General features: G+C 35.8%; 1 protein-coding gene across 2 annotated transcripts; it reads left to right on the forward strand.

Moving 5' to 3' along the window:
• The first annotated feature begins 19,172 nt into the window (after window positions 1-19,172).
• Window positions 19,173-24,322, forward strand: LOC131620501 (probable inactive purple acid phosphatase 1). 2 transcript variants are annotated; one of them, XM_058891602.1, is made up of 13 exons: window positions 19,173-19,415; window positions 19,528-19,739; window positions 20,406-20,497; window positions 20,695-20,761; window positions 20,857-20,979; window positions 21,123-21,215; window positions 21,400-21,529; window positions 21,747-21,828; window positions 22,674-22,806; window positions 22,990-23,195; window positions 23,284-23,409; window positions 23,540-23,849; window positions 23,936-24,322. In XM_058891602.1, the coding sequence occupies exons 2-13, from the start codon at window positions 19,557-19,559 to the stop codon at window positions 24,239-24,241; spliced, it is 1,851 nt and encodes a 616-aa protein (XP_058747585.1). In that variant the 5' UTR covers window positions 19,173-19,415; window positions 19,528-19,556; the 3' UTR covers window positions 24,242-24,322. The 2 variants fall into 2 exon arrangements, with proteins under 2 accessions (XP_058747585.1, XP_058747584.1); XM_058891601.1 differs by having other exon boundaries at window positions 19,554-19,739.
• Window positions 24,323-27,052: the final 2,730 nt, after the last annotated feature.

The following is a 27,052-nucleotide window of genomic DNA, read 5'->3' on the forward strand; positions in this document are numbered from 1 at the left end:
CGCTCTGATTCCTGAAAAGGATACGTAGGCATTAGGTCGCGGGGCCTAAGCGAGCACAATTATTTATAAACCTTATTTTCCCCGTGTTTCTTTTCTTTCATTTGCATGCATTCCCTTAGTAATTAAGCTTTAGATTTATACACCCTTAGAATAGAACAAACATAGGTGGATACCATCGAGTACGATGGGCGTGAGGGGTGCTAGTACCTTCCCCTCGCGTAACCGACTCCCGTACCCTATCTCTGGTCGAAAGACCTTTTCTTATCCTTTCTTTATTCTAGGTTTTCTGATATTCCTTTCCCTCTTTGGGATAAATATATTGGTGGCGACTCTGTTCATTTTCGCGAGCGTGCGACAGCTGGCGACTCTGCTGGGGACGTGATAGACCTGTGCTGGTCCATTCTTAGCGAGTCGATCCTAGCCTTTGTTTGTTTCTTTTCTTTGGGTGTTTTTCTTTATTTGTTTATATGTTTACATCCTGTATATATATGTGTACATATCATGTTTATTTCTATTTGCATATCATATTTACTTTCTGCATGCATCTGGACTATATTATGGGTCCCCGTGGGGACCACATATTTTCTCTGTTTGCAGGTTGGGTGGGATGTTCTATGAGGTAAAAGGCCCAATACCCAGGCTATGAGTGCACTCTAGGTACCCTAGGATAGAGTGGGAGCATAGTTTGTCTCGAGGTGTACGTCTCGGGATGGATTATGTGACTACGAGCAGAGTAGTGGTTTCAAACGGAGGTATTATCGTCACCCGCATCCGCGCTGTGATGGTACTTACCTTCGGGCGGACCGTATACTGCGTTTCATGACCTTACCCTGACCTAGACTGCACCCGTGAGTGGGGAGGGAATCATATTCTTTACAGGTGCATGTTCTGTTGGTGACTATTGGTTCTCCTGGTACTCAAAAGGCGTCGAACCTTTGATCCTGGGACATTTGACTTATACAGAAGTTTTATATCAGTTATCTATTAGAATCAACGTCGAACCTCTGAATCTGGAGGATTCGACCTTATTTGACTTATGCAAAGGTTATTTATCAGAATCAACGTCGAACCTCTGAATCTGGAGGGTTCGACCATCTTTGACTTATGCACAAGCTATTTATCCAGAAAGCAACGTCGAACCTCCGAATCTGGAGGGTTCGACCATATCTTATTGACCATGAGAAGCTGTTATCCAAGAAGCCTTGATCCTTGATCCTGATTTATGCTGCATTTGCATCTTCATTAACATTTTTACATTCATGCATGTGCATCCATGGTTACCAAGACTCTTACCACTCTTCCTCTCCATCAGATCAGTCAAAACGATTCCTCCACACCGATATCTAACAAGAGCTCACAGAAGAAGAATCATGGAGAACTATGAACAAGATCAGGCTGCCATTAGAGAAGAGATGGATCAAATGAAAACTAAGGTCGATGCTATCCTGGAAGCTATCCAAGCCTTGCGAACTGAAAGGGTTCCTGCTACACAAGAGATTCCCGTTGTTGGTAACCAAGCTGCTGCTAGCCAACTTGAGGTCGTTCCACCTTCTTCTACTCCATTTGAGTTCCAAGCAAGGACTAATGCTACTCTTGGGATGCCATTCAACTTCATGACTGTTGATACCCTTGGAGCTCCAAACCAAGGTGGGACTATACCCGTGACTTCTGGAGCAATGACTATGGCTGATCCCGTCTTCCCATTCCCTGCGCCACCTTCTCAAACAGAGATTCCTATTCCTGCTTTCTGTGGTACTCGTTCTGCTAATCCAGAAATGCAAACAATACCAACTGCTGAAAGAGCTCGACCCGTTGAGAAATCTGCTGAGAAGTACAAAATCCTTGAGGAAAGAATTCGAGCCATTGAAGGATTTAGTGCCTATGGGATGGATGCTGAGGATATGTGCCTAGTTCCTAATCTGGTTGTCCCTCCTAAGTTCAAGACTCCCGACTTCCAGAAGTACAAGGGTTTGAGCTGTCCGAAGAGCCATATCATCATGTATTGTCGTAAGATGGCTTCTCACATCCACAACGACTCATTGCTCATTCACTGCTTCCAAGATAGCTTATCTGGGGCATCTCTGAACTGGTATATGAATCTGGAGCGTAATAGAATCCGATCTTGGAAGGATTTGTCTGATGCTTTCCTCAAGCAATATCAGTATAACATTGACATGGCACCGACTAGGTTGCAACTTCAAAATCAAGTGCAAAGGACCAATGAGACATTCAAAGAGTATGCTCAAAGGTGGAGAGAAATGGCTGCTCAAGTGAATCCACCACTTTCTGAATCCGAACTGGTTGACATGTTCATGAACACTCTTCAAGGACATTACTATGAGAGAATGGTTGGTAGTGTTTCTTCTGGTTTCTCCGATCTAGTCAGGATTGGTGAAAGAATTGAGAATGGTTTGAAAATTGGTAAGATCCAGAATCCCGCCAATGCTGCTGCTGCAAACCAATATGGGTACAAGAAACCTCAGGGTAACTTTGTCAAGAAGAAAGAAGGAGAGACCAGTGCCACCTATGCTCAAGATCAAGCTCCTTGCTATCAAGTGGCCGCCACCGCCCCTCAAGCTTATGTGGCACCTGTTGGTCAACAACCTTGGGTCCCTTATCAACAATATGTCCAACAACAACAACAAGGTTTCCAACAACAAGGTTATCAGCAGAGACATGGTCAACAGAGGCAGAATAGGCCTAAAAGGGTGTATGATCGTGTACCAATGACCTATAGCCAACTTCTCGCCGCCTTGCTTGATCAAAAACTGATTCAATTAGCTGAAGCGAGGCCTCCTCCTGATCCTCTCCCTCCAAATTACAAGATTAATGCCAAGTGTGAATTCCACTCTGGAGGATCTGGTCACACCACTGAAGAGTGCAGAGTTCTCAAAGACAAGGTTCAGGATCTGCTTGATGCAAAGGAGATTACATTCACACCTGCGGCACCTAATGTGGTCAACAATCCCATGCCACCTCACAATGGAGCTTCCACCAGTGGAACATGAAGACTTTTATGTTTGTCAGAAAACATTTCATTTGCATTAGAATAAGGCCAAACTTGCCATTGTATAGATTTCTTTAGTATTTTCAATTGTACTACTTTTGTTGTTATCAAGTACTATCCATTGTAAGAAACTCATTCTGTTTGAATAAATAAAAATGTAATATACATGTTTTTCTCAAATCATTTCATCTTTGTCATTATGTTCATTGATACTTCACTCATTTGTCTTAAGCAACTAAAAAAAGGAGAATGATGAAAATCAAAAACACATGAATCACTAATTGTATGCCTTTGGAACAAGATCCTGCTGACGATGTACAGGCATTGTTTCCATTCCTAAACACCGGAGTTATAAGGAAGTGAAACCCTCGTCAACCCCTTTGAGCCTAAGGAGTAGTAGTTTCTTTCAAAAATACAAAACCCTCAATCTTAACCAGGGGCAGGGTAGCCTTCAGTTAGTGCGACCGAGCGCTCAACTTTCAGGTATTCCATCAGAGGATCAATCATATCTCAGATCTCATAACAAAAAAGGAAGAGCACAATCCCCAATGGATGTCTCTCATTTACTGGGAAGAAGGCAGTCGCAACCTTTTCATCAAGTCAATCACCAAAGTCATACAACTTGTTCCCGAACGAGACAAAAAAGAGAATGAAAAGAAAGTTATGAATCATGATAAAAAAAAGGAAACAATAGCCCGCTAAGTCAAAAGAAAAAAAGAAAAGCTTTGAAGCAAATGACTTAGGCAAAAATTAGGGCATATCCCGCTGGACAACGAAAACCAAAATCAAAAGAAATTTTGTCCAGGCAAAAGTTAGGGAAAGCAAAAAAGCAAAAGAAGAATCCTCCGAGGGACAAGTTGTTATGACTATCAACAAAAAGCACCAAAGGGTGGCTGCCACCTCCATCAAAATCACAAAGGATCCTCATCCATCACAATCCTTCCTGAAAGGTGAATACTCGTGTCAAACTAACTGAACGTAGGATTGGAGAACATCACGAAGAAGGGGTGGGTTAAGTAGAATTTGAGCCTTTATCCTTTGTTTCTTAAACCATGAACCCGGCCACGTTACAACCCTCAAAAGTCCTAATTGAAGCAGGGTTCGTTCCGAAAGCATACAAACTGTAAAATCATGTCAAACTGACTCCTAATGTTGTTGTGTCACTTGTGTTAGTATCAGTATAACATTTTGACAAATAAAACTTTTTCTTTGAGATTAACATGTGCATTGCATTCTCATTATCTTTTTCAAAACAGAATTGTCTCTAATTTGAAAGCAAGTACTTGATACCAAGGAAAGTTCAACATTGAAATCCCATCGAGTAATCTTACAAAGGTAAAGGTTGGTCATCCACTAAGCAAATATGTGAAGAATCCATTTGGTGGAAGAGTTCCTTTCAATATGGGGCATTCATCCATGATCTACACTAGGGCAGACCATCGCACATCTCCATGATTCAAGATTATCAAAGTTCTATATCAAGAGATCTTACAAGCTGGGGCAAGCTAGTAACAATTCATCTCTTCATCTTCAATCAAGTGTCAGATATCGAGACAAGTGTTGAGGGGTCAAGCCAAACACCTCACCTTCACCAACAATTTCACAAGCAATGACTTTTCCGCAAGGGCACACTCCATTCACTCCTTGTATCCCGGAAGCAATCATTCCATTCATAATCATACAATCATCATGCATATCATTGCATTCTCATTATCATTTTCCCACATGATCCAATCATCAATAAAGCAGGGGCATCCACCCTATACTGAATCAAGCGGAGTTTCAGAACCCCACCTAATCTATTCCTCAAAGTAAAATCCCTGATCAATCAGTACACTGCATATAGAATTCATTACATAGCATCTCCAGAAGTGCATAAAATAAATCAAACATTGCATATGAAGCATAAGCCAAGTTACTCATCAGATGAGGTCCCTATAAAGCAATCAATTGATATTCCATTGGATCACTCAGAGTTACCATTGTTGTGTCATCTCCCAAAGTCAATCATGTTCATCTTTCTTCCACCCAGAGTTGATGTTTTTGTGTTCAACCTAGAGTTGACTTTCCTTTCATCTTTTAACCCCGAGTTAATTATCTCTTCCCACTCAACCCAGAGTTGACGGTTATTTCCTTTAATCTCTTTCCCACTCAACCCAGAGTTGACGGTTATCTTTTATTCAACCCAGAGTTGATCTCTTTCCCACTCAACCCAGAGTTGATGGTTATCTTTTAATCAACCCAGAGTTGATCTTTCTCCCACTCAACTCAGAGTTGACGGTTATCTTTTATTCAACCCAGAGTTGATCTCTTTCCCATTCAACCCAGAGTTGACGGTTATCTTCTATTCAACCCAGAGTTGACGGTTATCCTTTGTTCAATCCAGAATTGACTTCTTTGCTTGTCTTTTCCCACTCAATCCAGAGTTGATGGTTATCTCTTGTTTCTTTTCCCACTCAACCCAGAGTAGACGGTTATTTCCTTTAATCTCTTTCCCACTCAACCCAGAGTTGACGGTTATCTTTTATTCAACCCAGAGTTGATCTCTTTCCCACTCAACCCAGAGTTGATGGTTATCTTTTAATCAACCCAGAGTTGATCTTTCTCCCACTCAACTCAGAGTTAACGGTTATCTTTTATTTAACCCAGAGTTGATCTCTTTCCCATTCAACCCAGAGTTGACGTTTATCTTCTATTCAACCCAGAGTTGACGGTTATCCTTTGTTCAATCCAGAATTGACTTCTTTGCTTGTCTTTTCCCACTCAACCCAGAGTTGATGGTTATCTCTTGTTTCTTTTCCCACTCAACCCAGAGTTGACGATTATCTTTTCTCTCCCCCACTCAACCCAGAGTTGACGGTTATCTTTTATCCTATTTCCCACTCAACCTAGAGTTGACCGTTATCTTTTGTCTTTCCCACTCAACCCAGAGTTGACGGTTATTCCTAATTGTTCATATTTCTTCTTTCAACCCAGAGTTGAATTACCTTCTCTCAACCCAGAGTTGACGTTTATCTCTCGTTTTCAACCCAGAGTTGATTTTCTTTCCTTGCTTTCTTTGTCAACCCAGAGTTGATGCCTATATCCCTTCCCTTTATTCTTCGACCCAGAGTTGACCTCCTCTCTTTTCAACCCAGAGTTGAAGTTTATTTCATTTCTAACCCAGAGTTAATTTGTTCAACCTAGAGTTGATACAATCTCCCTCATTGGAGTGGACACCATCTTTTCTTCAGTGGATCCGATCTCATAAGGCAAATTTTCAAGTTCACTCGATATTTAATCTTCTTCCACCTTGAATGCTCGAAAGGCTAGCGCCAATCTCACTTTCAGGTTTAAGACGATTAAATAGGGGCAGCTGTTGCACCCCAAAATTTGCCCATCCAATTTTACATCCATCTGGGTTATGTTCCTCATTTCATTTGCATTCTATTAGGTCATCAGCATATCATACATTCATTAAACCATCATGGATTCAGGAGATCAATGTACATAATATCAATTAAGGGTTCATCGTGATCAAAAGGCGTTTGCTTGTCATTTTATGCAAGTGAATCGGGAAAATTTAAGTGAGATCAGACTCTTCATAGTGAATTATTCATGTCAAGATGTTCCTCTATGCATCAAAGAAGTTCTCAAAATATTTTGGTCGCTTGAAGCACAAATCACTCATGGTTTGCAAATTAAAGACAAATGTTCATTAAATTAAAGATTGGAATGACTTCTCTCTTGGTATCGAGGATTTCAAGCTCACTTTTGAGCAATATTCAATATTGACCCGAGAGGCTACATGTGCATAGTTTCTGTTCAAGTCAAAGGTGTTGAAAGAGAAAGTTAAAACTCATATTTATGTTGATAAAGGAGGAACATTATGTTAAAGAAATTTTTCACCATAATTCTAAGTCACAAGGAGATCATACATTCACAATGTCCATGGAAGAACCTAAATGCTATTCAAGAGTAATACAAGTACTGACAGTGCTCCACACACTTATCACATACTGAGGAATTAAACAACAATAGACAACACTGGCCGGACAGACCGACCTGCTCTGATACCACTAATGTAACACCCCAATTCTACCCAAAGCATTTAGGCAAGAAAATATCAGAGTATTTAAAATTTCATACAACACAATTAGGATGTTACACTAAGTAACCAAACAAACACCTGGAAAACAAACGGACATCACCGATGCCAAAAGCATACACACCTGCCAATAACATGATACATAACACACGGAAGATATGAACATATATATATATATATATACGTATAGCTCTCACTCTCAAAGAGGAGTTTTCCAAAATAAAGTGTTTACAATACACAATGGCACGTTATCACATATACATGTTCAAAAGATTCATATACAAATAAATAACAACAGACTCCCGACTACCCAGTGTTACATATCAGAGCGACCGACAAGACCAACTGGAGAACTACCTCTTCCAAAAGACTCCCAAAGCGGCTAATCTGCAGGATGCCACTCAAGCATCAAATCACCAGAAGGGTGAGAATATAATTCATAATGAAAGCATGACAATTATAGTAATGCCAACAAGTATCATCAAGAATCATACAACAAAGTAATCCACTCATTCAACCACAATCAATATGTAAGTAATGTGACACATGAATGATAACATAAATTATACAGACCGACAATGATGAATGAGACTCGACTATGCATATGCATGTGGTACCAAATCCGGAGTAAAACTCCTCCTTGTCATTATGACAAATACACCTTTGCCGAGCATTATGCTGGGACTTCTTTCCCTCAGGAAAATACACCTTTGTCGAACAGTAAGCTACGACTAAATGTCATCGAGCATTTAGCCCCCACTGATGACCTCTTGCCACTCGGGCAAATACACCTTTTTACCGAGCATTAAGCCCCCACTGGTAATAATTGCCAATTCAGGCCACCTGTTAATAGCATTCCGCCATTAACGTATTGAAATGTTATGCTGTGCAAATATATGACTCTATTACACGACAACAACATCATCAACAATATAACACGGTCACATACCCACGTTACACCGTTTATATTCTATCCAAAAGGATACATCACCAATTAATAACATCGTTATCAATTATATCACACCATAATTACCACACAGGCATTAATAAGCACACAACACACATTCACCGTCAAAACATACTAGCCACATCGGCATAAATGATCGCATAATTGCATCACATCAAATTAATATTGGCCATTGGCCCACAACTCCATCAATACATCATCAACGAGTTGTAATAACAACAATTCAACAATGATAATACATCGTTTTCATAACAACAATTACTTGCCATAAGGCCACACATCATGTTAATAACAAACAACCAAACATCGTCACATATCAAGAATGAACATTCATTAATACATAACACATATGAACATGATCTCATGTTATCGACAACTAATCACATACCTCGTACCAATACGATAACATTCACACAACACATCATCATGATTTATCATGCACTAGTTCACAAAACCATTTATGAAAATCAACCACCCACTACTACATCCTACATCATTAACAATTACCACCAAGCACTAGGATTATTTACCAATCATATCGCGTATATAAACAATTATGTGTTTTCATCAACAACACCTCATAACTAATTAATAACAAGCTAACCAAGCCTATACTATCATATAGAACATCCAACTAGCTTCCTAACACTTCGAACGGCGTATGAAACGGAGCTACGGATTAAGAGTTACGAAGTTTCAAAGTTTTGGAAAAACAGAAAAAGCTGTTGTCCGCTTCAGCTCCGCTCAGCGGACCTTCGCAGAGATTTTTCTGCAAAAGAACCTCCGCTCAGCGGACCCACCTCCGCTCAACGGACCTGCGTAAACCCAGAAAAAACCAGAACGAGCCAGAACTGTTCCAAGCCCCTTATACTCACCAAAACCACTCCAAAACATCATCATAACACCAATACAACACATACAAACCATAGAAACAACCTAACATCAAACTTTTCATGGTTGATTCATCAATCTATCTCAAAACCTAACTTTTATCCAAACTCAATCAAGCCATAGAAATGGAAAACAAACATGATCAATCACCATAACACAACAAGGATATCATTTAATCATCATACAATCATTCTCAAACAAACTTAGATCAAACAAAGACCACACAAGAAAATTGTGGAAATTGGAACAAGAAGAACAAGAACAAGAACAAAACTATAAGAATCATACATCCAAGATAAATTAGATTCACCCCCTTACCTTGCTATTGTGACGATCGGCAATCGATTCGGTTGAGAATCCTCCACTTTCTCTTGTTTTTCCCCTTTGCTCTTCTTCTTCCTCTCTTCTCTTTCTTTCTCTTCTTTTTCTTTCCATCCTCTTTCCTTTCTCACAAATATCTCCTTCTTATAAGGAAAATATTTATCCCACGGAAATGACCAAAATACCCCTACGCTCAAATATCGTTCAAACGCCCCAAAACGCGGAACATTACCTTAATGATATTTCTAGTACCAAAAATATGAAAACCTTCAATTAAATATTAGTCCGCCATCCCGAACTAATACCGACTGAAACGACTCCAAAAACGGTAAAATTCCAATAGATGTCACAAACGTCCAAATTAAGCATATACTTATTTTCCGGGCGTTACATTGAGTACCCTCCAGAACCTGAAATTCCTGAATTGATTTATAATATCAGTTGTTGGGCTTAAGTCTCAACATTACTAACAATTATTTGCAAGTTTTTTTGTCTCTGATAGTCTTGCAGGAATGTGATATTCTGGATAAGCTCAACATGAGAAGCAAATACATGGGAAAAGCAATTATAAAGAAAATCTCTTAGAGAATCGAACCAAGCTTAGTGCTCTGAAGCTTCAAGATCAGAAGCAAGAAATGTTGTGTCAAACCTAAAGCTCTAATATAAGAAGTCTGAAGATATAGAGCTCTGATACAAGGGATCTCAAAGAGAAATTTAAAGCTCTGAAGCTGTCTAATGGAAGATCTGAAGAGAAGCTCTGAATGTTCTGAATTTCTAAGTTCAACGTGAAAGTCTCAACTGAAATGGAAAAATACCCAGGGAAGTCTTTTATTTATAAATTCTTCTAGTATTAACTTCAGGGGGAGATTGTTAATCTCAGGGGGAGACATATTCACACACTCAGATTATATGCTTATGCTATATCTCTGAAATTGTCTTTGTTCATCTGATATTGTGGATACAAATTCATATCAATTATATATGTTTTTGTCATCATCAAAAAAGGGGAGATTGTTAGAACAAGAAATGTTCTGATCAATATTCTTAGTTTTGATGATAACATTAAGTATGAATTTTGTATAAGACAATGTGGTACTCTAATCCTTTAAGTTTTCCATTTGTGGAAATATATAAAGAGTATGCACAAATCAGCGTTCAGAAGCACTGACCCAGAAGTTCTGGATGGCTTCATCAGAACATGCTCTGGCAAGACATCAGAAGATGGTCCTGCAGAATCAGAATATGAACTGGAAAGCATCAGAAGTTGGCAGTCAGAAGTACAAGCTCTGAAGCTCTGATGGTATCACGCTCAAAGCTCTTCAAAGTCAGAAGACAAAAGATGCTCTGCACCAAAGCTGATGACTCTGATATTCAAACGTTATTATCTACAAAATATGAGTCCAGAAGAAAGTACAAGATGAAAGGCTATAACGTCAAATCTCTGACTGACAAAAGGAACGTTAGAAGCTACAAAAGGCAAAGTCAGTAAAAGCAGCAAAAGCATGGCTCGAGGTAGTTGACAACACTGTGAAACAATAAATGCAACGTTGTACTATTCACGCAAAGCACTAAATGCTCCCAACGGTCATTTCCTCTCAAGCTCCTATATATAGAAGTTCTGATCATGAGCAACATACAACACTTGCGCAAAACTTACAAAAACGCTGTCAACCTCATATTCAACCTCACAACTTTGTAATATCTTAGTGAGTGTTAAGAATTAGAACTTAAGAGAAATATCACTTTGTGTGATTACATCTTTATTAGAAGCAAATCAAAACTCTTGTAAACTTTTATTTTACATTGATTGTAAAAGGAAATCCTAGAGTGATCAAGTTGTGATCAGGATACTCTAGAAGACTTAGAGGGTTTCTAAGTGGATAACCATTGTAATCAGTTGGATTAGTGGATTAAATCCTCAGTTGAGGTAAATCACTCTAAAGGGGTGGACTGGAGTAGTTTGGTTAACATAAGGGATTTTCAAATTAGGGTTTTGAAACATACACCTAAACCTAATTAATTTTAATTTTTAAATACCAATTTCTTTAAGAGAAATGGTCTAATGGTGCATAGATAAGTGAAAGACACTCTAACCTAACCCTAAACAAATATTAACAAACATTCATAAAGTTCTATAAAAGAAATAATCAAAATAAAACAATTTTTAATTGATTTTTCAAACATAAAAGAACATGTTTTTGATTAATTTTTAAATAATGATAAATAAAATATTTTTGGGATTTTTTTAACATGGTATTAAAATACATGAAATAAATAAATCACACAAAAAAGAAGGGATTAAAAATAATAAATCTACTATTTTTTATGATTTTTCAAAGTTGGATAAAAGTTAAAATAAATTAGTGGTAAAAAATAAGTTTAGCCCTTGGAGGGATTGAATCCAAGACCTTCACATTACCAGCTCAATACAAGACCACTCGGCCAAGCGCTAGTTGGTGATTATAAGGTAAGCCCAGTTCAATATAACACAAAACAGACAAGTTGTAAAACATTGAAAAATAAAAGAAATAAAAAAGTCTAGGGCAAGGGGGATTCGAACACCAAACCTTGAGCATGAGAGGACTAAGGGCACATATGTTACCCATTGGACTAAACTATGAATTCGTTTATGATATGGAAACAAAATAATATATTAAACAAGCGCGCCAAAATGGAATTTGAAATTCCCAGCAAACTTCATCTTCTTCGTTGTTACGGTTGCTGTAACATTTTTTCAATGACATGAAAAATGCAACTTTCTTATTTCTCAACCAAATTAAACATGTGAATATATCATTTTACTCAGAATTTCGCAAGGATTTCAAAAATGTAGCCCTCATTAATTTATTTAAACTCTAACTCACGAATTTTGCTAAAATCTGTATGAACCCTAAACACAATTTTAAAAATTAAATTCTTAATACCAACAATCAATCCCTAAAACCTTAGGGCTTTAATTCCTCACATTTTTCTTAGTAAAATAGTATCAAGAAATGCAACAAACAATGCACAAACAAATATACACGAATTTAAGAAAGATACCTCTGAAAATGGAGATCAAACTTGAGCTTAGAGAGATTATGGGAATGCTACAAGTATCTGGATACCTTCAGGAACCTTCAAGGAAGCTTTTGAAATGCTTACAATGTTCTACAAGTGCCTGCAACTTAAAACTTGATTTCACCTTAGACCTGAAAAAGTTATGGTGAGTACACTATGAAAATGGTGTTACAGATCAAGTGCAGAAGTTTGGATAGCTTCTATATAATGTTTAGAAGCTATCTAAACCATACAGCCTCAAAACGCACGAGTGGAATTGGTTTTGGCAAGTTTGAGTTCAAAGGTCCTTTAATGGAGTTTTGAAATGGTGATTTTCTGTTCAAGGATCTTGGTAAGTGTTTGGATGTTATGGATAGTTTCTGATTAAAAGTCAACCCTCCAGTGAAATTAGGTCAAAACCCTAATTTGAGCTTCTGATGAACTTGAAGGTGATTGATTTTGCATTGACCTATCTTTGGACCCTGGTATTGATTATAGACCCCTTGAATCATAGAAGAATGTTGAATTTCTTTGTGAGTCTCAAAACCCTAGTTTGCTCAATTTCTTCTTGATCAGTCTCCTGTCTTAGGACACAAGCAACAGACAACAATTTTTTTGTATTTTTGGGTTAATAAAGATAAATGCATGATGATAATGATGACAATGATGATCCTAGTATTTAGTCTATGGTGGGATCTCAGTGGTCAAAAATTGGGGTACAACACATGTTAATTGTGGTATGTTGGATTGGTGTATGCTATGAATGTGTTTCATGTGTGAATGATAACATGGTTATGTATGTTTGTGCAAATGTGAGGTGATTCATATGTGATGAATGGTGTGATATATGATTGTATAATTAAGATTTGGAGATGGTCTTAATTGCTTATAATTGTTGGTATTTGCACATGCATTCATTCAGTGGGAAAGAGGCGATGTTTGTTAGTTTCGTAGAAACTAGTGACTTGTCCGAAACCTATAGGATTAATTTGAAGCTTAGAGGACGAGCTTGTTTTGGTGGTTATCTGTCCGAGGGATGGACACGGTGATACCGTTAAGGATAAAAATTGGTACCACATGCATATTACATTGAGTCGCATTGGAGTCACATGTGTCGATGTGAAATGTGTTTCGGTGTGCTTATGCGATAATTGTGTGAATGATGCTTTGATGATAATTGTGATTTTGATTACTTTGGTATCTTAAATCGTTGACCTATGTTGTATATGTAAACATACAAAGTATGTGAAAAAGTATTAAATACTTAAATGTATGAAGTGTGATGAATTATATGGATGTATGTTGTTATGCATTGCTTATTATTATATATTTCTATAATGATATAAATTCTCACCCTTATGTTGAAATAATGTTTTGTACGACATCACCCAGGTACCGAAGAGTAGAGGTGTTTTGCTTGCAAGGATTTAGTGGTGGAGTTATTCCTTTGTTTATTGTATTTATAGATAATGAGTCATGCTCTGGTTATGTAACACGGGGAAACGATTGAACTCTTGTTTATTTTGGGAGATTTTTCCTATACTCTCTTTTATATTTTGAGATATTGTGATGATTGGCCTTTGGTGCCTAATGTTTTTATGCATGACTATCTATTAAGAGATTATATGATTGGTATCGTTTTGAATTGTTTAAATTATTTCGCTGTGATATGTGCTTATGGAACATTAATTTAAATGTGTGTTATAAATATAATCAGATGAATTTCTGTTTGTTTTTTTTATTTTGAAATACATGTGACACCCTCTTTTGATATGCATGTTAATTTATTCTGATTATGCAATATGTTTGCTGTGGGGTTTAGAGGGTGTTACACTTAGGTTCTAAAGAGTCAAGTTCTGATCATCTACAACATGCTTCAATAAACAAACAACAAGAAGCCTTTGGAGACTTAGAAGATCAAGGACGGCTTGTGTGTGATGGTGAGCTTAAAAGCACTAACGGAAATTATGACCTCCACTCTTATAGGGTGGCGTAAGGACAACCCAACATGTACTTGTTATCTACCATTCCCACCATGATTGTTGGGGACTTTACATATGTACTTTATATTTACTATTCTACCTTTCAACAGATCTATCCTTCTCTATAAAGGAAGCCATTGGAAGAAATTGAAATCAACGAATCAGTTCTACAAAACTACACCAAAGCGTTGCACAAACTCTATTAGAGAAAATATTTGTATAGTTTTGTATTTTAAGCAAGGAGCTTTTGTTTGTATCTTTCTTTCAACACTTTTGTGTTGTTGTACCTAAACATTGTGTAATCTGCTTATTAGAAACATCTTTATATACACAGTTGTAATCAACATTGGCCGATTGATGCCTTGGGGGACTAAGTGTTACTCAAAAGCCTCGAGAAGACTGTGGCTGCGGTCATAGTGGTTGTACGATAAGGATCAACTGAACTTGTTGGGGTTGTCAGCAAGGTTGATCATTAGCATATTGTGGTTATTACCTTGAGAGACTAGTGTTAGTCAAGAGTCTCAAGAAGACATTGGTTGCGGTCATTGTCGTTTTATGTAATCAATTTGGTTATAATGGATTAAGTCTTTATTGAGAAGGCAAAATCACCTTGGCGGGTGAACTGGAGTAGCTTCGTTAACAGTGAACCAGGATGAAAATAATTATGTCATTTATTTTTATTCACTTGTTAAACTTGTGTTTTGAGTTACAAAAAGATTATATTTGGTGCAATCTAATTAAAACCCCACTTTCTTGTGTTTCTCGCACATTCATGATGTTCCTAGAATAATGATTTGACAATGTTACCTAACTTTCTAGATAATTTATCAAAGAATCATTGTGCTTTAAAACCCTATGTGTCTTTTCCAAATTTTGAAGGTATCTCCACCACCTTGATACCATCTACATTCCCTTAATTTTATTGCATGTTTAAATCCCCATACTTTTTCTCCAAAACATAAACCCATAAATTATCCTCTTCGTTTAGAATTCTTCATTTCTATTTGCCTAATAATGAAGGTGATAAAGAACAAGAGTAAATTTAAGCAAGAAATTGAAAATAAGAAAAGTAAGAGGTTAACCTATATATTCACACTTCAAAATGCACTTGTAAGATAAATGAAGAGGAAATCTAACATACAACAATGAAGTGATCTACGAGACTGCCTACTCGAGAAAACATAGATGCCACATCAACGTTTATTATGTTACCCAAAGTCTAAGCCATATTGAAAGTTAGGATTCTCAAGCAATAATTATGACACACTTGTTTATAGGCCATTATCCCTTAAATGGTAGAACCCACATGTCAGAAGGAAAAATCGAGAAACACCAATAGATTCCAGTCACATTCTAATAGAGAAAAAGGAAAGAACTAAAAGGCCAAGACAAATTCCTATAGAAGGAATGTCATTGGCGAAGGATCTATTAGGTGTATCGGGGGTTGTGACACTGTTGAATACCTCACTTGTTTTTGAGTGTCTGCTTTTTTCAGGTATATGGAAATTCGTTTGTAAATGGCTTCGCATATCCACTGCCTTACACAGAGATAGTATGGTCCATCTTACTCAATTTGAAGGTCTAATTGGAGGTGATAAGGAAATATCGTCGAAAGTCCGAGTGATTTGGCTTGCTTGCTGCTGGAGCATTTGGAAAGCCAGGAACGCCAAAATTTTCAACAACAAAGAAGTGGAATCGGAAAAGATGATTGAAGACTCTATCGAGTATTCTTGGAGGTGGTTGTCATCAGTTAACGCGGATGTGCAATACAACTATGCTCAATGGAGGATAAATCCTAGGCCTTGTCTCGGCCTGGAATCTTAAGGTCGGGATTGGTTTGGCTTTGTTTAGGAGTTATCGATGTCTCAGATTAGAGATCTGTCATTGATGTTGGTGATCTATGGCGCATCAGTGTTTCGTCGGTTCAATTTTAATGTGGCTCTTTTCTTTCTGGCTGAGTGGATCCTGTGCTTGCTCATACTAGCTTCGGCATATGTCAATTTCGTTGCAGTTCTGTGCTGCTATCGATTAGCTGGGATCCTGTGTTTAGCTTTGGATTTTTTGTATTGCAGTGTGCTACTTTTGGATTGGGAGCAGTCTATTTATAATCTTTTTTTTCCAGATTTGGATCAAGGATATTTTACTTTACTTAATTTTATTCTTTCTGGTTTTTGGTTTTTGAGCAGGGTAGTTGCTGCTTATGTTCTATGTTTAGGTGTTAACATCCATTGTTTTAGGAGTTTTTTCAGCTGTCTGGTTGGCCTTGTGTTGGCCTTCGGTTCATGTATATTCGTATGGCATGTCTCATGCTTTGTATGTTCCTGTTAATTAATTCCTTTTGCCGTTTCAAAATATTCCTAAGGGAAATTCTATTTTGAAGAGTGTGAAGTCCAAGACGCGTGTAGAATAATAAATTGGGTTGGTATGACATGCTTTGGCTTTGCCATCCTAAGCTTGTGTGAACTACAAGGCATACACGAAATTTGTTAAGGCCCAATATGGAGATGACCGAAAACAACAGAGGACTCACTATAAAAACTTAACAAATGGCTCAGATTCACTAACCCACTATTTAAATCCTAAAATCTCTCGCTTATGTCTATCACTTATTTAGCAATATAGTGTTTGCAAGTGTCTCCTTCCTTCGGTAGGATTAACCTTGAATAAGAAGGCATGTCACAAGATCAAGAACTTTTCTATTCTGAATTGGATTAGCCGATACACTATCCTCAATTTAGCATGAGGTTTACGAAAATATGGACTTTGATTTGAGATCTCGGGGGGGTTGTCTTAGTTTCAAGAAACAATATGAATATGATGCTCATAATCTAAATTAAAAGGATAACTTAAAATTCACCAAAGCCACATTAATAGAGACTTGAACCCTCTCTTTTCCTAAAAGTCAAGACTTGAACTGGACCTAAAGAATGTATGTCTTAAAGTTGAATGTGTTATGATGGAACTTGGTGATTTGATTTTTTGATTGTATGGGTTAGAATGTGTGTGACTTACAAATGAAAAAATAAAATCACATGTAACCATTACGAATTCCACATCAATTTCATATAGATTACCTCATCGACTTTGATTAACAAATACATTGACTAGCTCACAAACGAAAATGACAAATATGACAAGTTTAATGTGAGAAATTCAAAGATTTTTTTCATTAATTCGAGGTAAAATTAATAACCAAAAAGTAATTAAAACTATAAGTTAAGTGCATATACATTAAAATAAAATAATTGATAATTTGTTTTGGTATACCAAAAAGTAATTAAAACTATAAGTTAAGTGCATATACTGTAAAATAAAAAACTATTATCACACATTGTAATAGTTTGTATTTGCTTTATATGAACTCAATCAAGAAAAACCCATAAAACACTATTTCACATATTCGTGGATTTTTGGCTATCCAAAAATTTATTTTCTAATTTTTCATTAAATTATTATTAAAATATGTTTTTCTGTGTATTATTATATAGTTGTGGATTTCATAAACAAATTAGGAGATTGAATTTTTACAGATGAGGTGGTTATGCAAATTTGAGATTTGATGAATTTTTGAACAATGCTATGAATGTTGTAAGAAATCTTGGCTTTGGATATATACTTCACCACATCAGCGCCAATTGTATGTCAGTTGGTCATTTATTTTGACTTTGACTAATAGACCTAACAGAAAGGACTAATGTGGTGTTGTTTAAAAAAATTAAAGAATCAAATTGAACTTTTTATAAATTAAGGGACTAAAATGGACTCTGGTGTAAAGTTAAATAACGAAAAAGAGTATTTTGCCTTTAAATTTGAGAAACTCTAACCTCATCCCTTGGATGCACCATGTGCATTGCCAAAAATGCCCCTCTGCTTTCGTAGATGTACATCCGAAAGTACTTTTTTTATAAAAAAATTCGGTTTTTTTCGTAGGTACATCTACGAAAGCGTAAAAAACATAGTGAATGTTGAAAAAATTCAAATTATTTTAGTTCAGTAGATTTTCCAGAGATGTATCTACGGAACGTGTTAAAAACAGAGTGTTCCGTAGATATACCTACAGAACATTCTGTTATATTTCGATGTTCTATTTTTTTAAACTCTAAACCAAAAACCCTACACACTAAGGCAATGGAAAATAGTACACCAAAAGAATACATCGTATACATCGCATAAATTGAACTATAATTTGATGTTCCATTTTTTTAAATCCTAAATCCTAAGGCAATGGAACATCGTACACCAAAAGAATGTATTGTATAAATTACACTATAATTTGATGTTCCATTTTTGTTAAAAAAATTAGAATTTAAACTGTTCCGTAGGTATATTTATGGGACACTTTGTTTTTAAATTGAAATGATTTGCATTTTCCCAATGTTCACTATGTTTTTTACGTTTTCGTAAATGTATCTACGGAAAAAAAATCAATTTTTTTAAAAAAAAAATTACTTTTAAATGTACATCTAAAAAATAAAAAACATAATTAGAATTTTGACAAATGACAGAGAGTCAGAAATCTAATGAGATATTCTCTTAAGTTTTTTTATTTGAGAAACTTGTTAAAGCAATTTAAAAGTGAGTTGTTTATGTTAAAAGAATAATAAAATATTGCTAATGGTGGGACCAAATATAAATAGGTAAGGTCAAATATAAATTGACCATTAAAATAAAATTGATAAAAATTGCTTCAAGATTACTACATAAATGCAATGTTACAGTCTTGACCCCAAAAAGTAAATCAAGCAATTAGTATAAGAATTAAATGGGTTGGTTTATTTAGAAAAAATCTATTATTCTTATTTTTAGTCTCGTTATATTTGGCAACCCATAACTAATTTATCTCAACATAATCCTATTTGAGAATGCCAACGAAGAAATTACAGCAAAAGATAGAGATATCCCGTGGATATTCTTTCTTATTTCCAATATCTAAACTTTTATACATTCATACACAAAAAAACCTTTCCAAAATTTCAATATCCCTCTGTAACGCGAATGAAGATAATCTATAATCATAATTAATTAATCAATCAAAACTTTCAGTCCCTTTTCATCAACTTTTCCACTCATCCCAAAAAATTCTACGCTTTCACTCACTGCACGTTTCCTTCTTCTCCAAAGGTGACTTTCTGATTATGATTCTAAGTCACTCAACTTTACGCTTATTTTATTTCAAATTGATGATAACCGTTGTTTATATACTGTTTCAATGTTGATTATCATTGCATTCAAGTTTTTTTTGGATGCATTTCGTTTCAGGTGATGGCCGATATGGAGAAGAAATTTCGAATGCTGTTTTTCTCTTTGGTTATTATTCTTTCAACCTTTAAGCAAGCTGTGTCTGATTTGCATCAACCACTCTCAAAAGTTGCAATTCATAATACTGTGTTTGCTCTTGATCTAGATGCTTTTATTAAAGCTACTCCTAATGTACTCGGTTTCAAGGTAACCTAACATTTCATTCATTTCACTTCAAATCTTACTTCTTTAAATTCATATTCTCATCTGTTTGTTTAACTACTACTGCCTTAGCTGCTTCAAGCATTTGCTATGTGACTTTTTGACTAGAAGCATGTTTGGATAAACAACTTATTTGAAGCTTATTACAGAAGTGCTTATGAAAATAAGCGCTTATGAATTAGCTTGTATAAGCCATTTTTATAGCAAATGATGTTTATATATGCTATAAATTGTTCTGGTAAGCTATCTTGAATAACTTATAAAAATAAGCTAAAAAAAGTTTATAACAAATGTCATAAGTTGTTTTTGAGAAACTCTCTCAAAGAGTATCACATAACTTATGTCAGGAGATAAGTTCGAATAAGTCAATCCAAATAGACCGTAAGTTCACTTTTTGAGTGAGCCAAAGTGATTCTCAAAACTTAAATTGTTTTTTTTTTGTATGTTTGTTAGTTCATGATTAGAATTCATTTTGCCTTTAGAATTGATTCTAACTTGAAGTTAATATTTGTAGCTTTTGCCTCTACTAAACATTATTTTTACAGTCAAACTTATTGTTCAACTAACTTTCACACAATCGTATCCAAGCATAAATCGTGTATGTTAAGTTTGGTATCAGAAATTGATGAGTTTCACAATTTAATGTTTTAGGGACAAAATACTGAATGGGTTACCCTGAAATATAGTAATCCAAATCCAGCGATAGATGACTGGATTGGAGTCTTCTCTCCTGGAAACTTCAGGTAACAATCAATCACAGTGGCAGATTTTGGCGCAATCACAGTGGTAAATTTTGGTGCCTCACCAAAATCACAGTGCCGCTGCGATTTTGTCAACCTCTGTCAATCCAAACATACACTTTTTCATGTTATATAATCATAACTGACACATCATGAGTCTGGTTGAATTAACCGGGAGTTGAATGTTTTAAAATTTCCAGTGCTTCTACTTGCCCCGCAGAAAACAGACTAGTCAGCCCTCCATTCTTGTGTTCTGCGCCTATCAAGGTTTGTGTGCCACATTATCCTTGTAGCTTAAGAAGAATTGAAAAATTTAAATGTTTGATGTTATTAACTTGTCCCTTTTTTGTTTCGTATTTCAGTTTCAGTACGCCAATTTCTCCAGTCCCAGTTACAAGAACACGGGGAAAGGTTCCTTGAAACTTCAGTTGATTAATCAGCGATTTGATTTCTCATTTGCTCTCTTCACTGGTGGATTAACAAATGTATTCTCACTTAAACTCTACCCTGTAATTTCATCCTTTATTAAATTAATTGCGTATATTAGCTTTGAGTCCAATGTTACGGATTTTTTTCTTCTGAATTTTACGTTTCTATTTCTTAATTTTTCTTGAATTATTTTTGACAGCCAAAGCTCATTGCAGTGTCAAATAAAGTATCTTTCATCAATCCAAATGCTCCAGTATATCCTAGATTAGCACAAGGGAAAGCATGGGATGAAGTAAGTTTGATATCCCCTTATATTTTTGAAATTGAATCTGCATTTTCTTTTTCCAGCTCGGGTTGAAATCTTTTGTTTGAATGGAATCCGTCAGTAAACGCAATTATAAGTGTATGCACTTGTGCAAGTGTGGAAGAAGAATATCTGGGATTCTTAAAAGTTTGCTTATTTCAATTTGTAACAGATTACTGTAACATGGACCAGTGGATATGGGATCAGCGACGCTGAGCCTTTTGTTGAATGGGGCCCAAAAGAAGGGAAACTTGTGCAATCTCCTGCTGGGACACTGACTTTTGATCGCAACACCATGTGTGGTATGCAACTCTTTTGTAATTTTATTTTGACGATTTTTTTTACATGTGTTTGAGACTCAGAAAAATTTACATTTTGGATGGAAAACCATATTTATCTCAAGTCTTGACAATATTGACATTTGTAAAATGTGTAATTGTAAATTTCATTCACAGTAAAGGAGAGTCAATTTGACAATATAATGAATCTTATTCATCTATTATCTATACATGTATATAGGTGCACCAGCAAGGACTGTTGGGTGGCGTGACCCAGGATACATACACACTAGTTTCCTGAAGGAGCTGTGGCCTAACAAAGAGTATGTTTTTTTTATATGATTACCATGATATTACTTGCTATGAAACTATAGCTGATTTGAAATATTCCCTTGTATTAAATCAAACCCAAGTTAATTGAATACTTCCTCCGGTTGGTTACTATTATAAACAAAGATTCTCTTTTTAGATTCATTGTATGACGGAAGTTGATTCATGTAGCCGACCTCACTTAGTGGATAAAACCTTTTGTGGTTGATATATTGGATTTGGTTGCATGTCTCCTCACATCATAACTAATATAATTAAAAGGATACTCAATACTTCTATTAATACTGGATTTAGCAAACCCAAATTTCACCACTATATGACCCGACATAGATTTTTGAAAACAAAGATGAAAACAATGTGACTTAAAAAGACTAAATAAGGGTTGCTCAAGCATGTTTTCCTCTATTGCACGACCCATGGAAGGAACTTTCTCCTCTGCCTCAACTTTTCCTCTATCTTGATTGATGCCTTGTTTCACAGGAAATGGTCTTCACAAACTCCTACCATTATTCTGTCTCGCTGTTACTCGTTACCCGCCATTAATCTGTCTGATTTTTCTTCTGGCTCATCATTGCTATTGGATCATCTTTACACTTTCATCTTTGCGTTGCTTTCAATTTTTGGTTCTCCTTCCAATTCCAAGATTCCTATTTTTACCAACTCTTACTCCCTTTTTTTACCAATTTTGGCTTTTCCGAACCATTTTACTTTGTACTTGTGGTTTAAATGTTGACTGTTGGTAGGTGAATGAAGAAACATGTTAAGATTTCATTAGCAGCAGCCAGCAGTTCAGTGGATATGATCCCTCAGCTTGCAATTTTGTTTTCCGTACTTGCAGGTACACATACAAGCTGGGGCATAGATTAGTTAATGGCACAACAGTTTGGAGTCAAGAATATCAGTTTAAATCATCTCCTTATCCTGGTCAAAATTCCGTACAACGTGTGGTCATATTCGGTGATATGGGAAAGGTAATATTCTTTATTTCTTTTTTCTCATGGACGATCTTATTCTAACCATGTCTGTAACTCTGAAAATACAATTATAATCTTAAACAAACAAGCACTTAAAGCTGTTCCATATGAAAATCTCTTCAAACAATCACTTTTATTAATCTGGCATCTTAACTTTTCATTTTATTTTGGGATGAGCAGGCAGAAGCTGATGGCTCCAATGAGTATAACAATTTCCAGCCCGGTTCACTCAATACCACAAATCAGATTATTCAAGACTTGAAGGACATAGATTTAGTCTTCCACATTGGTGATTTATGCTATGCTAATGGATACCTTTCACAATGGGACCAATTTACTGCACAGATAGAGCCAATTGCATCAAAAGTTCCTTATATGACTGCAAGGTTTGTCGTGTTACACATTGTGTTGATTTTTCTATGTGTACCGTTTCACTTTGTTATCTGATTTTTTGGCTATATATTGTGCTTTTAGTGGCAATCACGAACGTGACTGGCCAGGAAGTGGATCATTTTATGGGACCTTGGATTCAGGTGGTGAATGTGGCGTGCTTGCTCAAAACATGTTTTACGTTCCTGCTGAGAACCGGGAAAAATTCTGGTACACCATGTCTATAATTTTAACCTTTTTTATTGAAAATGCACTATCATTTTAATATCATCATGAGCATACAAACATTAGCGATTACAATTCCAGTAAAATAACTTGGAAAATCACGTTACTTTTCCAGGTACTCTGTTGACTATGGCATGTTTAGATTCTGCATAGCTCACACGGAACTTGATTGGAGAAAAGGAACAGAACAGTACGAGTTCATTGAAAAGTGCCTAGCCTCCGTTGACAGACAGAAACAGCCATGGTTAATATTCCTTGCACATAGGGTACTGGGTTATTCTTCTGCGGATTTCTATGTTGCAGAAGGCTCGTTTGAAGAACCAATGGGAAGGGAAGACCTTCAAATTTTATGGCAAAAGTATAAGGTCGACATAGCCATGTATGGACATGTCCATAACTACGAAAGAACATGCCCAATCTATCAGGTATTTCTCTTAACTCGTCTTCCCTTTATTGTTTGATTTTCTCATTTGACGTGTAACTTAACTGTCATTATTTCCTCCTCCTTCAGAATATATGCACAGATAAAGAGAAGCACGATTACAAGGGCTCTTTGAACGGGACTATACATGTAGTGGTTGGTGGAGGAGGTGCAGCCTTAGCTGACTTTGCCCCCATAAACACCAAATGGAGTATCTTTAAAGACCATGACTTTGGATTTGTGAAACTCACAGCATTTGACCATTCAAACTTGTTGTTAGAGTACAAGAAGAGTAGTGATGGAAAAGTTTATGACTCTTTTAAGATATCAAGGGATTATAGGGACATCTTGGCTTGCACTGTTGATAGTTGCCAAAGTACAACATTAGCATCTTGATGAAAAAGCAAAAAACAATGCTGATTTTGTTTAGTTTTTTTTTTTTATTTGGTTGAATAAAATGCTTCTATGATCAGAAAAGGATTGAGTTACTTTTAAATTTGGCGACTTTTGGTAACTTTAGCGCAAATTAAAAATTAAAGTTATTTACATCTCTTATTTTCATCATTCACATATTTTCCAAATGCACTAAAGTTACCAAATTTAAAAAATCACTCGATCCGATGACACTATGACATGAACTGTAAAAATTGCCAGTACAAGAGAATATAGAATTGTTTATACTCTATCTCTTTGCAATTGTTTAGTCTAAAGTAACTGTTGTGAAATTGAAAAATACTTACTCTCTTGGTGCATATTAAAAGGGCTCTAGCGCTGATGTGCTTTCAGCGCACATCATCCAATATTCGTGTTGTACTATATATATATATATATATATATATATATATATATATATATATATATATATATATATATATATATATATATATATATATATATATATATATATATATATATATACACACACACACACACACACACAACGAATGATCCCGATTTTCTCTATCCCCCCTTTACCTATCCACAACGCTATTTCCTTCCAAATATTCTTTACATATGAACAAGCAAAAAAAGAATGATCCCGATTTTCCAAATGAAATCTACAAAAAGAGCACTTTAAATTATCAAAAGGAATCGAGACACCTCTTAGCACCAAAAGATTTTTTGTTGGAAGCCTATTAGCTAAAAGCCTCCACCCAAAAGCCTTAACCTTGAAAGGCACTTCCGACTTCCAAACCAACCCCTTCACCTCATGAGATCTACAATTAGGACCATATAAAATACGCTTGCTCGCATAAACCTCATAGCACGAAGCAACCGAAAAGCCATCACCACTATTGGGCACCCACTCCACTCCATCCTTCTCACCCAAATTCCCAAAAGCCTCCAAAATAGTCCTTAATTTTCCCCAATCGGCCAACCTTAAAGAATTATCCAACCAATCCTCCGAAATACCTAAGTCCCCCCACCTCCACTCACTATCAACCCAACCCCCCATAGCCGCCACAGATACCCCTTTTAACCCATATATATATATATATATATATATATATATATATATATATATATATATATAGGTTAAATATGTTTGGCGTCCCTATAAATATAGTGAAATTTGATTTTAGTCCCTCTAAAACTTTCCTTCAAACAATGATCCTCTTAAATTTTTCCGTCCCTAAATTTGGTCCTTCCCGTTAGTTTTCACTAACGGAGGCTTACGTGGCACGGTAAGTGGAGGATAGCTTGGAAAAAATTTAAAAACGATTGAGAATGAGGGGGTTGTTAGCCTCCTCTAAACAGACCCAGAAAAAAGAAGAAAAATATTGATTGTGAACTTTTGTCGAACACTTCGCGAACAAGGTGCAAACTAAACAATATCATTTACTTTCTACTGCAACTCTTTAGTATCTTTTATCTCTCTATTCCTAATCTAGATATTTAATCTTACAGCGGTAGAACTTGATGCCCTCAAGAAAAACTACACCCAACCCCAAGATCGCCCACCTAATACCCTTCAATTCAAAAATTAATGCAGCTAAAGATTCAAACACTTGCAGAAGGAAAATTCTTCAAGTTAGAGCAGATGAAACAAATAAACAACCAATGCAAAGATCATACTTACAAGTGTGTTTAAAAAAATCAAATCTAACCTAATCAAAACAATTAAGAAAATCTTCAATTTTCCTTATTTACTTACCAAGAGAGATCAATGGGTTGGAATCTTTGAAGGTATTGTTAAAACCAGGAAAGAACCCATGACTGATTGCCCAGATTAGTTTCTCATTCTCGTTGACAAATATATAATACATTGATCGTATATTCATGTATATGAAATAAGATTTTCGAGCATGTTTTGCACTTTGTTGATTCTTTTTAGTGTTATTTTGATGTGGTCGAACTTCCAGCACCAATAAAGTTAAGAAAAGGAGAGACTAATGAAGATGTGAAACTGAGTGAATTTGAACAGGAGTTGATCCAACTAGCAGCGGTTCTTAAAGGAGATAATATTTTCACTAGTTATCCAAGTACAATAGGGAAAGACGTGACCGTTAAGCAATGAAATAATTACATGGATGAAGTTGTTAAAATGTTCTTTGAAGTCGGTCGTTATGCGTTTTCAATTACAACAACAGTAACAATTTCAATTTCGATAACGACAGTTGTAATGGAAGGTATTGTTGTGAGACCTCATTGCTTGTAATGCTTGAGTGAGAGATTTAGAATGATATGTTAATTAATTAGACATTTCAACTACATCCAATGTCTTCCTTTTTATACTAAAATATATCATAATATTTTATCATTCTGAGGAACAATGTCACAGACTATTTATAATCACTTAATATAGTCTACTAGCATACAACTCTGTGATTGAGAACAATGTTGTTGATGAAATAACTTTGATTGAGAACAATATTGCAATTTTAAACAGTGCAGCTAAGGTGTTTGATGAAATGTCTATGAGAACTTTGTTTTATTGTAATACAATTTGTTGGGTTTGTTTATAGGAGGTTTTTAACCCCGCAATCTTAGGAACTTTTCAAATTTTTTACAAAATGTTTTCCACGTGGCATGACACGTCAGCTTCCGTTAATGAGAGTTGACAGCAGGGACCAAAATTGTGGATGGAAAAATTTATGAGGACCATTGTTTGAAGAAAAAATTTAGAGGGACTAAAAGTGAATTTTGGTATATTTATAGGGACCAAAAACATATTTAACCATATATATATATATATATATATATATA

This window comes from Vicia villosa, linkage group LG7, assembly GCF_029867415.1.
Source record: "Vicia villosa cultivar HV-30 ecotype Madison, WI linkage group LG7, Vvil1.0, whole genome shotgun sequence".
NCBI lineage: Eukaryota > Viridiplantae > Streptophyta > Magnoliopsida > Fabales > Fabaceae > Vicia > Vicia villosa.

Excerpts from the sequence above, each read along its gene's own strand:
- LOC131620501 (XM_058891602.1), top strand. The coding sequence starts at position 19,557 with ATGGCCGATATGGAGAAGAAATTTCGAATGCTGTTTTTCTCTTTGGTT. Across the intron at positions 23,410-23,539 it reads GAGAACCGGGAAAAATTCTG|GTACTCTGTTGACTATGGCA; the intron begins GTACACCATGTC and ends TTACTTTTCCAG. Across the intron at positions 23,850-23,935 it reads GAACATGCCCAATCTATCAG|AATATATGCACAGATAAAGA; the intron begins GTATTTCTCTTA and ends CTCCTCCTTCAG.